Source organism: Apteryx rowi, unplaced genomic scaffold, assembly GCF_003343035.1.
Source record: "Apteryx rowi isolate R43461 unplaced genomic scaffold, aptRow1 scaffold_15, whole genome shotgun sequence".
Classification (NCBI taxonomy): Eukaryota; Metazoa; Chordata; class Aves; order Apterygiformes; family Apterygidae; genus Apteryx; species Apteryx rowi.
The window spans coordinates 1,115,663-1,128,158 of NW_020447752.1; the positions used below are offsets into that span (position 1 = coordinate 1,115,663).

The window sequence follows — 12,496 nt, forward strand, 5'->3', positions numbered from 1 at the left end:
AGGTCCCGACCCCCGCGGCGGCGCCGAGCGCGAGTCCCGGGGAAGCGGCGGCGGCTCGGCGGCCTCTGCCGTGGGGTGAGCACGGGCGAACAGGGAAAGGTGCGCGGCTGCGCCGGGCGGAGCGGGAGCGGGGCCGGGGCCGCCCCCCCCGGGGTGTCCCGTGTCCCCCCCCCGGGATGTCCCGTGTCCCCGCGGTCCCTGGAGCGGCTCCGCCCGCTTCGCTGCGTGGCCCCGGGGGGCAGCGAGGGGCGCGAAGGGAAAGTAAAAGCGGCGCCGCTCGCGCCCCCCGCGGGGCTCAGCCGGGCCCGGCCGCGGGGACCGGGCAGCCCGCTCGGGACGGACCGCGGGTGCGGCCGGAGCCCTCCCGCGGCCAGCGAGCCGCCCCGCGGCGAGATCCCCTGCCTCGCCCGGCAGCCGCGGAGGGTTTCCCAGCCTTGGCGCCGTCCTTAGCCTCTCTCCGGCAGCGCTTTCCCCCCTGGGAGCACAGAGAGCTGCTTTCTGTCCTGAACCTCGGCTTAAAACAGCCCATTTCGGACGGGGCTGGGGACGACGGAGGCAGATGACGGAGGCGCCGGGCTCGCGGAGCGGCTGGTGGCACCAGCCCAAAAACCGGTGACCTCCCGGCGCGTCCTTTGACCGCTCCGATTTGCCCCTCTCCGGGCGGCTCTGCCTCGTGCCAAAGCGGCCACCGGCACGCGGCCCCTTCCTGCGCCTGCTGTCGGATCCATCCCGGCCTCAGCCCGGAGAAGCAGCTCCTCCGGCTGCCCCGGAGCCGCTCTCTGCCCGCCCTGCGCTGGGGGCAGTTTCTGGGCACCCTAAAAGAAGCTGCTTCCTCGCCTGCCCCCTCCTGCAAACAGGCCGTTCGCAGGCTGTGAACTCTGCTCTGCTGCTCCTTCCCCGGCTCCCCGGGCTGCTTTTGCCCTGCAAAGTCCTGGCAAAGGCAGGCAGCGATTTCAGGCCTCATGGGGTCAAGGTGCCCCTCGGCCGCTTTTGGTAGGAAACGGAGATCGTTGGGTTTGGGGAGCAACAAAAGAAAACTTGCAATTCCGGTTCCTACTGGACGCGTCTCCTTCAGTCGTCCGGCCGGGCAGCGCTGATAAATAATCGCGTCCTTAGTGCTGCCGCATGCACTGGAAGGCCGCCGGCGCCGGCCGGGCCGAGGAGGGGCCGGAGGCAGCGTTTTCCCTCCTCCCTCCGCTGGCTTTTTGGTGTTTTCCGCACAGGTTTGCTCCCGGTGCTAGGAGGGCAGAAAGCCTCGGCAAGAGCAGCCCTCTCCGTCCCCATGGCATAAAGGCACCAGTGCAACCGTACCGGGGGCAGAAACCGGGCGAGTTAAGGGGAAAAAGGGCAAAAAGCCAGCTGAGGGGGCTGCTTTCGCCCTGGGTGATAGCCGAAGCTAAACCCCGCGGTCGCTGGCTGACAGCCCCATGCACCACCCAGAACTGCCCTCGCCTCCTGCTGCCGCTGCGAAACTGCCTGGAGGAGCTTCACTGCGGCGCGCTTCCCCGTAGCGAAGCCTGCCGCGCGCAGCCGGAGCCGAGCCGTCCCGGCGTCAATACCCCGTCGCTGACGTGCCCTTTACGGCTAATTATAGCCGCGGTTGCCGCAGGCCGGCCGGGCCGGTGGCACGAGTCTCCTCGGCGGGCGAGTGATGCGTGCAGGCGACCGCGCCGCCAGGATGCCGAAACCGGGCGCCCCGGCCCCTTTGCTCCGTGTGGCTGTGCTGCCGGCACGCCGGCTCCGGAGCCAGGCCAAGAAGGGCCGACGGAGCCCGTCCTCGTGGCCCGGTTGCTTCCTGAGTCATTTCCTTAGGGCCGGGGCTGATTTTCCCTTGAAACCGGCTCCCCGGCTGGAGATCACTGGCCTTGGCAGCGTAGCATGAAGCCAAACCTGCTTTTCTTTTGCTTTTCTTATTGGAAACATCTCTGCCAGAAGGTTAAGAATGGAGCGAGTTAAATACCAGCCAGGAGCGTAATTTGTGTTACTACTGAGTTACTTTTTGGGTGTGATTTGGCTTATTTGAAAGGGGAGAGCAGGTATTGGGAAGGGAGCGTCGGCGAGGCTGCATGCGGTTGGGAGCCTCGTGCCGCCGCAGGGGAAGGCTCGCGCTGGACGTGCCACTGCCGCGAGCCGCTCTCGGACGCGGCGCCACGCTGGTCCTGCCTGCCGGCCGGGGAGCAGGAGCACCGGAGCCGGGCGGGCGGCTGGCGGCAGGGGGACGTGGGCGGAAACGCCGCCGCCGTAATTACCAGCAGCCTGGAAAGAAAGGGTGGATGCAAACCGCGCGCCTGCCTTGGGGCGCCGCGACCCCCGCTTTAGTCACCGGGTTGGTACGCGAGGGGCTCAGCCCGGCCCCGGCGTCTGCGACCGGCACCTGCCCGTCTCTGGATGCGGCTTCCCGAAGAGGCCAGCGCGGAGGCAGCGGGGCGACTCTCGGCAGCCGTCCTGCGGCTCGCTGCAGCCCAGCTCTCCCCGTCCCCGCTCAGGCTCCAGCTCATCCAAAACGCCCAGGGGGAAAAGCTCCTCCTGCAGCTCCCTGATAACCGAGCCTGGAGCTTGGGGCGCGAGTGCGGTCCCTGGGCGGCGATGGGTTATGGATGCGGATGGGGATGGAGATGGGGATGCTCCTCTCTGGCCCTTTCGCCCCAAGGTTTGCACTCGGTCTTGACCCCCCGACGGGCTCGGGAGCGTTACGGCTCCGGCAACGGCTCCGGGGCCAGGCCAGCGCGCGGTGAGCCCCGAGCGCGGGGCGGCAGTGGGGAAGTGCAGATGCTCCCCCAAGGCAGCCGGCGAGGCCAGGGCCGGACCGTGGTGGCTGGCAGCCCGCGCGGGAGCAGCACCTGCCAAAGAAACCCGTAAGGAAGGAAGGCGGCGGGGGGGCGCGGAGCTGGGGAAGTCACTGAGGCCAAGCACGGATGTGCCGGAGCAGGGCAGGAAAACCACCGGGGCGGGAGAGGCTCAGAGGCAACAAGGGCGTCGTAAAATCGGCGCGTTCGCTGCTCTCCCCCGCAGGCCGTCAGCATCAGCAAAGCCATCAACGCGCAGGAGGCGCCGGTGAAGGAGAAACATGCCCGCCGTATCCTTTTCCGCAGGGCGGGGGCTTCCCGGCCCCACCGGCGGCCGCCACGCCGGGACGCCAGCGCAGCGCTTCCGCTCGCTCGGGGCTGCCATCGCGTCCGTTCCTCCGTCCCCGCGGCGATCGGTAGAAAAGCAAAGAAGGGGCAAACGCGCTGAGAGGCAACTGCAAACCTTTGCGGCAAGCAGCTGCGAGGGGAGCGGGCAGGTCCTGGAGGGGCAGAAGGTGCAGCCGGGAAAGAATAAGTGGAAGGAAAGAATAAGTGGAATAAATGCAGGTGCAGCACCTCGCGGGCGGCCTGTGTGGCACTTGGTCCCCTTTCTAATGCACATTTAAGAGGAGCAGAGTCCGTCCCCGCTGTGCCCGGCAGAGGAGGGTCTGGCCGGGGTGGGGGATGCGGGAAGAGGCGCGTGGCCGGCGCGTGCCGCTCTCCGGCGTCCCCCCCGGGCCTTGACTCGCGGCCAGGGATCATCCTGGGGACCCACCACGAGAAGGGCGCCTTCACCTTCTGGTCCTACGCCATCGGGCTGCCGCTGCCCAGCAGCGCCATCCTCAGCTGGAAGTTCTGCCACGTCTTGCACAAGGTGCTGCGCGACGGCCACCCCAACGTGAGTGCGCGCGGCCCCGTGGCGGGCTTCCCGCAGCAGGGCTTCCCGCGGCCCGCGGCTCCCCGCCGAGCGCTTCCAGGCCGGTCGCCCTTCCCTAACGCCGGAAAGCCCTCGGCCTTTTGGAGGCGGCCGGGCTGCCGCAGCAGGGTCGGGAAATGCCTCCCGGCGCGTTTTCCACCTCCTTGCTGAGTAAAACGTTTTGCCCGTAGCGTTTGTCCTACTTTTTTTTTTTTTATTCCCTGCTCCGGCAGGTCTCGGCATCTCCTGTTACGGCTGATGCTGCGACCTCGGTTTGCAGATGGCCGGGGAGGGAGGGGGGAGAGGAAAATCCCCGTCGTCTCGTGCCGGGTCCGGCCACCACGTGGGTGCTGGGGCTACAGGGCTCCTGCTCATCCCACGCCGCGGCTCCCCGGCCCCTTTGGAGCCCTCCTCCGGCCGGCTGCTGCCGAGGGGCCGCGGCTTCCGCCCGGAGCCGCCTCCCGAAGGCCGGGGGCTCGGGAGCACCGGGGGCGGCCCGGATGGGCGCTGAGCCTGCCCCGCGCGCGCCCCATCCCCGTGCCCTTGTCCCCCAGGTCCTCCAGGACTGCCAGAGGTATCGGAGCAACATCCGGGAGACGGGAGACCTGTGGGTAAGCGATGCCCGCGGCGGGGTCGGAGAGCGGCGGAGGTTTGGGTCTTTTTTCCGAGTTTTTGGCGGCTGCTCCAGGAAGGGGGGGGGAGTTGGGGGCTTTCGGGGCGGGCGCTGAGCGGCGCCTGCCCCTCGCTCCCCCCAGGGCCACCTGCACGACAGGTACGGGCAGCTGGTGAGCATCTACGCCCGCCTCCTCCTCACCAAGATCTCCTTCCACGTCAAGGTACGGCACGGCGCGCCGCCCGCCGGCAGCCCCTCGCCCCCCAGAGCCCGCTTGCCCGCCGACGGCGGCGCGGGGAGACGCGTCCCGAACCGGCGGCACCGTCTGCAGCTTCCCTTTTTTTGTTGTTTTTCTTTTGCGAGCACCCCGAGTTCCCCCCGGGCCTCGAAGTGACCGACGAGGTGCTGGAGAAGACGGCCGGGACCGACGTCAATAACATGTAAGCCGCGGAGGAGACGCGTAGCACGTGAAGGCTGGTCTCGTCCCGCGAGCCCCCCCTCTCCGGGGAAAGGCAGCCGCCGGGGGCTGAAACCCCCTCGTCGTCCATCGGGAATGAGCCCCGCGACCCTGGTTTTCGGAGGCTTTTTGCACTTAGAGCCGCCCGCGCAGCCGCAAGCTCCGGCGGCTTTGGGGATGGGGCCTGGGGCAAAGAGCTGGGAAACGCCGCCGCGCCGCCCGGAAACGTGGCGGCCGAACGTGCCGAGTCCTCTAAATCCGAGGGCGGAAAAAAGGCCGCGGCGGCGGTGACGGGGTGGTTTGTTTGCTCTGCAGCTTCCAGCTGACCGTGGAGCTGTTCGACTACCTGGACTGGGAGCTGAAGCTGTCGGAGTCGGGTGAGGCGGGCGGCCGGGCCACGCGCCGCCCGGGGCGCTTGAGCAATAGTTTCGCTCTTTGGCCGGGAATCGGGTTGCAGCCGAGCTTCCTCCTGCTCCGCCTCGGAGGAGATGCGGAGATTTTGGAAATAAAGCGTCGGCGGGGAAATCTGGCTCGGAGACTTATCCTAATATTCGTTTGCCCTCGTGGGCAATGCCGGTGCCGGGAGCGAAGGCCGCTGCCGCGGGAGCGTGCGCCTGTTTGCTTCCCCGGCCTCCTCCACCGGGAATTTCTGGCGGCTTCTTCCCTTTGATCGCACGGTGGGGCCATGGAGCTGCCCCGGGGAGCGGGACGCGGCTGGTGAGACCGTGGTCCCCACCGGCCACCCGCCTCTCCTCTCGGCCTCGCTGTGCCGAGGGTTTATATCCATAAATACTCCAGAGCTGAACGGGGAAGCGGCGGGAGTTAGCGTGCCGGCTGCGTTTCTCCCAGGGCTTTCGGAGCCGGGGTGCGCGGTGGCGCCGGCAGCCCAGGGGCCCCGTCCCAACCTCTCGGCGGGATCAAACGCAGCAGAGCAAAACCCGCGGCGGCGCGGAGCCGCGGCGGCGTTGCCCGCGGCCGGGCGATCCCAGCGCTGGCCCTCTCTCCCCGGCAGTGTTCAGGCAGCTGAGCACGGCCGTGGCCGTGTCGCAGATGTCGGCGGTGCAGTGCCGCCTGGCACCGCTCATCCAGGTGATCCAGGACTGCAGCCACCTCTACCACTACACCGTCAAGCTCATGTTCAAGCTGCACTCGTGTGAGTCCGGCTCGCGTTAGGGCCCCGGGCGCTTCTGTGCACGCCGCTGCCTCCCGCGGAGCGGAGCGCGCTCCCTTCCGGGGCCGTGCGTCCATCCGTCCTGGTCCGGGTGCCTCCATCCGCCCCAGCTGGGCTGCTGCTTGCAGCAGGCAGAGACAGGCGCTCGGGGTTGCAATTCCCCTTTTCCCAAATAAATGCCTGCAGCAGGTCGGAGGAGCCCGCTGCACGGCCCGGCGATACCGCCGCGGGTGTTCAGGGCGAGCCGCGCGCGCGGCTCCCTTTCGGGCTTCGCCCGCTCCATTCCCAGCAAATTAATTCCCGCCGGCGGCTTGGGGCTGGCTCGGCGGTCGCTGCGCCGGACACCGGCCGCTCTTTATGGCCGAACCCCCCCGGGACGCGGGCGGTGGCGGGATGCGGGCGGTGGCGGGACGCGGGCGGCGCTGCTGCGGCTTTGCAGCGCCGGCTGAGCCGCGGGCGCCTCTCGCCGCAGGTCTGCCGGCCGACACGCTGCAAGGGCACCGGGACCGCTTCCACGAGCAGTTTCGCAGGTACCCGGGGTGCCGGGGCCGGCACGGGGCGCCGGGCACCCTCCCCTCCTTCCCAGCCCCGGCTCCCCTTCGGATGGGTTTTCTCTCCCCCTCTCCAGCCTCAAAAACTTCTTCAAGAGGGCGTCCGACATGCTGTACTTCAAGCGGCTCATCCAGATCCCCCGGCTGCCGGAGGTACCGCCGGCGTCGCCACGGCGGGGTGGCAGCGCGCGGTGCTGCGGGCAGCTCCCGCGGGAGAGGCCGGGGGCCATGGGGGTCCCCAGGCACCGAGGAGACACGGCCGCGTCCTCCTCTCCCGGCAGAGCCCCCCCAACTTCCTGCGGGCCTCCGCGCTGGCGGAGCACGTGAAGCCAGTGGTCGTCATCCCCGAGGAAGCCCCCGAGGACGAGGAGCCGGAGACGCTGATCGAGATCAGCACAGCCCCTGCCATGGAGCAGCCGGTGGGACCCGGGTGGTGGGACGGGCGGTGGGATTCAGGTGGTAGGATGGGCAGTGGGAGCTGGGCGGTGGGACTCAGGTGGTGGGATGGGTGGTGGGACTCAGGTGGTAGGATGGGTGGTGGGACCTGGGCGGTGGGACTCAGGTGGTAGGATGGGTGGTGGGACCTGGGCGGTGGGACTCAGGTGGTAGGATGGGTGGTGGGACCTGGGCGGTGGGACTCAGGTGGTAGGATGGGTGGTGGGACCTGGGCGGTGGGACTCAGGTGGTAGGATGGGTGGTGGGACCTGGGCGGTGGGACTCAGGTGGTAGGATGGGCGGTGGGACCCACGGTGGTGGGACTCAGGTGGTGGGATGGGCGGTGGGACCCACGATGGTGGGACTCAGGTGGTGGGATGGGTGGTGGGACCCATGGTGGTGGGACCCAGGTGGTGGGACAGGCGGTGAAACCCACAGTGGGACCCAGGTGGTGGGACCCACGTGTCACGGGGCTTACCTCGTGCCCTCTGCCTTCCGTAGGTCACCTCGGACATATTCGAGCAAACCTTCGGGCCGCCCAACGGCATTCGCGACGACAGGTAAGGGGGGGGCTGGCAGCGGCGGTGGGGGCGGCCGGCCGCGGCGCGGGGACGAACCCGCCTCTCTCGGCAGGGACGCGCAGATCGAGAGCCTGAAGAAGGAGGTGGACACGCTTCGCGCCGAGATGGAGAGAATCAAACTGGAGGTAAAGCCCTGCGGGGGGCGAGCCGACGTCGGTGCTTTGGCGTGGAGACCCGGAGCGTGGGGAGCCCGCGGAGGCGGGTGCCGGGCACGCGGTCTCTCCCGGCGCCCGGACCAAGCTCCTGGAGGTCTAGGCGGTGGAGAGGTCTCCGGCACGTCTCGTGGCCGCTTTGCCCGGCTGGGGGGGGGCGCGCGAAGCCGGGGCAGGGCGGGCGGCTGACGCCGGACCCCGCGCGCAGGCGCAGCGCTACGTCACGCAGCTCAAGGCGCAGGTGAACAGCCTGGAGGGCGAGGTGGAGGAGCAGCGCAAGCAGAAGCAGAAGGCGCTGGTGGACAACGAGCAGCTGCGGGACGAGCTGGAGCGGCTGCAGCGGGCCAAGCAGGACGGCGACCGCTTGCAACGCCTCTACCTCGAAGCCGAAAGTAGGCGAAGGCTTGGGGCCGCGGAGGAGGCGCGCGGGAGGACGCGCGCCGGGGCAGCCGCTGACGGTCTCCTTGGCCCGGCAGGGAAAGCCAGCGCCACGGAGCTGCGCTACACCAAGCTGAAGGAGAAGCACAGCGAGCTCGTCAACACGCACGCCGAGCTGCTGAGGAAGGTACCGCCGGGGCGATGGCCGGGCGGCGGCATGGTTTTCCCGCGCGGGTCACCTGCTCCGAGCCCCTCCGAAAGGCCGCTGACTCGTGTGTCTCCCGCGCAGAACGCCGACACAGCCAAGCAGCTGACGGTCACGCAGCAGAGCCAGGAGGAGGTGGCGCGCGTCAAAGAGCAGCTGGCCTTCCAGGTGGAGCAGGTGAAGCGCGAGTCCGAGATGAAGGTGAGCCTGCCCTCCCCGGCTTCGCGCCCGCATGGGCTCCCGCCGGCGAAACGCGGGCAACCTCGGCGGGAAGCGGGGCCGCAGCGCGGGGCCGCGGTGCCTGGGGAGGCCGCTCAGCCCCCCGCGCCGCTGTGCGCTTGCAGCTGGAAGACCAGAGCCTGCAGCTGGAGCAGCTGCGGCAGGAGCTGGAGGCCCGCAAGGACGAGCTGAGCCAGGTCCAGCAGTCCCTCAGCCACGCCAAGCAGGTACGCGGGCACGCGGCGCAGCCGGGCACGCGGTGCGGGCGCGCTCCCGCCTCTGCCGAGGCAACGTCGGCCCAGCCCCACGGCGCCGGCCGCTGTGTCACGAGCTGGGCACGTCCTCAGCCCCCCAGCCCGGCCGGCGCGCGAGGCTGACGCGGGTCTCCGCAGGCGGGCTCAGAGCTGGGCGCCCAGGTGGAGGCCCTGCAGGAGGAGAAGGAGCTGCTGCGGCGCTCGGCGAGCGAGAAGGAGTGCGAGCTGCTGGCGGCGCAGGGCCTGCTCCGGGAGCAGGAGCTGCAGCGGAGCCAGGAGGCCGAGCGGGCCGCTGGCGAGGTCCGCGAGCTGCATGGGCGGCTGCTGGAGAAGGTAGGGTGAAGCACGTGCAACGGACCCCATTTGCACCCAACAGCAGTGACAGCATCCAGGAGGGTGCATGGAGCTGGGGCGCCCGGTTTCTCCTAATTCTGCTTGTGACCTGGCTCCGGGGGGGGGGGGGGAAACGCGCCGGCGGTGCACCCCGGCGGCACGGCCAACGCATCCCTCGCGCCCCACAGAGCAACCAGGAGCAGCGCCTGCAGCAGAAGCTGCTGGACGACCAGTTCGGCATCCTGCAGGAGGCCGTGCGGGAGGCCGCGGCCGTGGTGCGGGACGCGGTGGCCAAGCTGGACGACCCGCTGCACATCCGCTGCACCAGCTCCCCAGGTAGGCGGCCGCTTCGCCACCGGCGCGTTTGGCACGTCAACTCCCGGAGGGGTGAAGCAGCCCAAAACCCCCTTCCTCGGCGCCCGTGTCATTGCAGATTACCTGCTCAGCCGGGTGCAGGCGGCCCTGGAGTCCACCAGCGCCGTGGAGAAGGGGCACGCGCGCTACATGGCCACCGCTGCAGGTACGCGCCAGGCTGCTGCATCGCCCCAACCTCGCTTGCATTTGCATCAGGCTTCGCTTTCAGCAGAGGTTTAAATACAGAGGGGGTTAATACCGACGTTTCTGAGGTCTCACGCTGGTTTTTGAGCACCTTCGAGGGGGGGTTCTGCAGCCCACACGCAAGGGGAAGGCAGCTGCCCGCGGGCTGGCGGCGCCTGACCCCGACGCTCCCGTTGCGCAGATGCCTCCGGGCTGGTGGGCGCCTTGGCCCTCTTCTCGCACCTCACCGCCGACACCATCGTGAACGGCAGCGCCACGTCCCGCCTGGCTCCCCCGGACCACGCCGACCGTGAGTGAGAAACCACCCGGCGGAGCTCGCCCTTGCCGGGGCCCCGCGTGGGAACCCCCTGCGCCGCCGGCCGGGGGCTCCCGCCAGCATCGGTCCTGGACACCCGGCGCCAACCCTTCCTCTCCACCAGGGCTGATGGAGACCTGCCGCGACTGCGGCCAGCAGAGCCTCGACTACCTGGGCGAGCTGACGGAGCGGCAGTCGCTGAGCCGGGCTGAGCTGGCGGGCGTGCGGACGGCGCTCCAGGGCGTCCTCCAGCTGGCCCGGGTAGGAGCCTTAATAAACTGCACTATAAAACTTCCCAACTTTCAGAGATTTGGAAACCCCTATTAGTCTTTTCCATTAAAATCCTATTAACTCAGAGACTAGCAGCTCTCCCAAGTCCTTTGGAGATCTGCACATGTCATGCCTCTGAGGCCATATCTGCTGCACAGTGGTGGTAGGTGTGCTCCATCCCAGCTGTCTGCAGAAAACTAGTCTTGTAGTTGTATTTATTTAGGAGGAAGAAAGGAGTCTAATACCTCGTTTGGGTTTCATTCCTTATAACCACCCTTCTCTTCTCTCCCTTGACTCGTTGCTGTCTCCTGCCCCCTTCGGCAGGAGCTGAGACCCAAGAGCTTAGACATCAAGCAAGAGGAGCTGGGGGACATGGTTGAGAAGGAGATGGCCTCTACCTCGGCAGCTATCGAAGATGCCGTCAGGCGGATAGAGGTGAGACGAAGCTCTTGGACTGGCACGTTAACCCTCAACATGTGCCCTTGGGCAAAGGCAGTGACCAACTGGAGACTTACGGTACCTGTCTGTGACATGGGTCAAAACAATGAGTTCTGGGGACAAAATTTCCATTTATCCCTTGGTGTCTTCTTTTTTCCGCCTCTAGCATGCCTAGTTATCGCCATGATGTGGCGTTGAGCTCTTCCTCTTGCATTTCCCCACAGGAGATGATGAGTCAGGCCAGGAATGAAAGCTCCGGTGTCCAGCTCGAGGTGAACGAGAGGTGAGCGAAAAGGGTTAACGCGGGCAGGCTTGGCCAGCCTGCGACACCCTCACGTGTGCGCGGCTGTAAGAAAGCACTGGCAAATCGTGTTTGTGCAGCACATCCATTACGTGGTGGCTATAAAAGCATGTCCTTATCATACCTGCTGGTCTGTATTTTGCCCCAAAAACCTCACCTGGTATCTGGTGCTGCATCTTCTGGATGCTGAACAGCCAAGCCAATTGACCATGGCTTCTCTTTCTCCGTTACCTTCTGTGGGCTTCTGCAGAGCAACCTGCACGCTGGCTGGTCTTTGCAGAAAAACCTTCTTTCTAACTCAGACCAAAGTCTTCCTTTCCTGAATGCTGAGGATGCTAAATACTTTTCTCTTGTTTTCCTGCAGAATCCTGAACTCTTGCACGGACCTAATGAAGGTCAGTACTGCGGATACTGGGCTTGTAGCAAAAACTATGCAAAACTCTGACTCATCACCATTGGCAAGATCAACCCTTCAGTATGACATCTCTGTCAAACACGAGAATCCGTTTTTTTTTCATTGATCCAGGCAATTCGACTTCTTGTAATGACATCCACGAGCTTGCAGAAGGAGATAGTAGAAAGTGGCCGGGTAAGTCCTTTCCTCCACTCTTCCCTGTGCGCTGGCGTGAAATATGGGAGAATTTTGCATGACTTGCAGAAACATCAGCTGAACTTCACACTTTCTGGTGTTAATGGTGCTGTGGGGAACCTCCTTGATGGAGACAGATATCTCAGCTCTGTGCTGAGCAGATCCTGCTCTTGCCTTTACAAAGCTTTGTCCATCTCAAGATGATGGCCCAAAGTCCTGCCTGTTTTAAACCAAATAGGCAGACTCAGGGCTCTAAAGTGAGGCTTTTCAACCCAAATTTGAGCAGACCAGTGAAAGTGGCTCATAGAGCACTGAAACGTGCCACTGCCGTTGCTTTATGGCTCAGTTTTCTGAACCTCTTGGCTTTGGAAATTTACTGCTTGTGCTGTGGGTTCGTACCGCTGCGGCCCAGAGCAGGCAGCCCCGCATGTCGCAGGACCCGATCCGGGGAACAAAACCCGCCGATACAACTAACCTACTTCAAAAACCGGTTTTAATGAGCGTGTCGTTATATTCGTGCCTATTCGGGAATAAGCGTGGAAGGCGTCGTAGCTCACCCAGGCCGCGATGTTCTCGTGACGACAGGGGGCAGCAACGACGCAGGAGTTTTACGCCAAGAACTCGCGCTGGACCGAGGGGCTGATTTCCGCCTCCAAGGCGGTGGGCTGGGGCGCCACGCAGCTCGTGTAGGTACCGGCCGTGCGCGGCGGGGCGACGCGGGCGACGCGGGGGCTCTCTCGGGCGGGCGATGCAAACCTGTACGAATCTCATCATCGGCTTCATCCATCGCGGGGTGGGAGGCGCGATCCTGCCCGCTTGGATGCTTTGTACCCCAAACTTTAGGTTCTTGGCGGGGGGGGGGTGCTGAGTGGTTTGCTTCGTAAGCGAGCTCTGAGCGCCGTCGCCCTCGCCGTCCGGCCCGCAGGGAGGCGGCCGACCGCGTCGTCCTGCACACGGGCAAGTACGAGGAGCTGATCGTCTGCTCCCACGAGAT

General features: G+C 66.3%; 1 protein-coding gene across 1 annotated transcript; it reads left to right on the forward strand.

Annotated features, from left to right (window-relative positions):
• Positions 1-2,593: 2,593 nt before the first annotated feature.
• HIP1R (huntingtin interacting protein 1 related) lies at positions 2,594-12,494 on the forward strand (the record flags this gene model as incomplete). The annotated part of the gene is made up of 28 exons (XM_026058868.1): positions 2,594-2,650; positions 3,013-3,076; positions 3,542-3,684; positions 4,257-4,313; positions 4,458-4,538; positions 4,679-4,755; positions 5,088-5,149; positions 5,785-5,925; positions 6,416-6,473; positions 6,572-6,647; positions 6,776-6,913; positions 7,431-7,489; positions 7,563-7,635; positions 7,871-8,054; positions 8,139-8,227; positions 8,330-8,446; positions 8,590-8,691; positions 8,857-9,051; positions 9,240-9,387; positions 9,485-9,571; positions 9,791-9,898; positions 10,029-10,165; positions 10,499-10,609; positions 10,837-10,895; positions 11,278-11,308; positions 11,440-11,502; positions 12,088-12,188; positions 12,428-12,494. Coding segments are annotated over exons 1-28 (2,685 nt in total), but the record flags the coding sequence as incomplete, so codon positions are not given.
• Between the last annotated feature and the right edge of the window lie 2 nt (positions 12,495-12,496).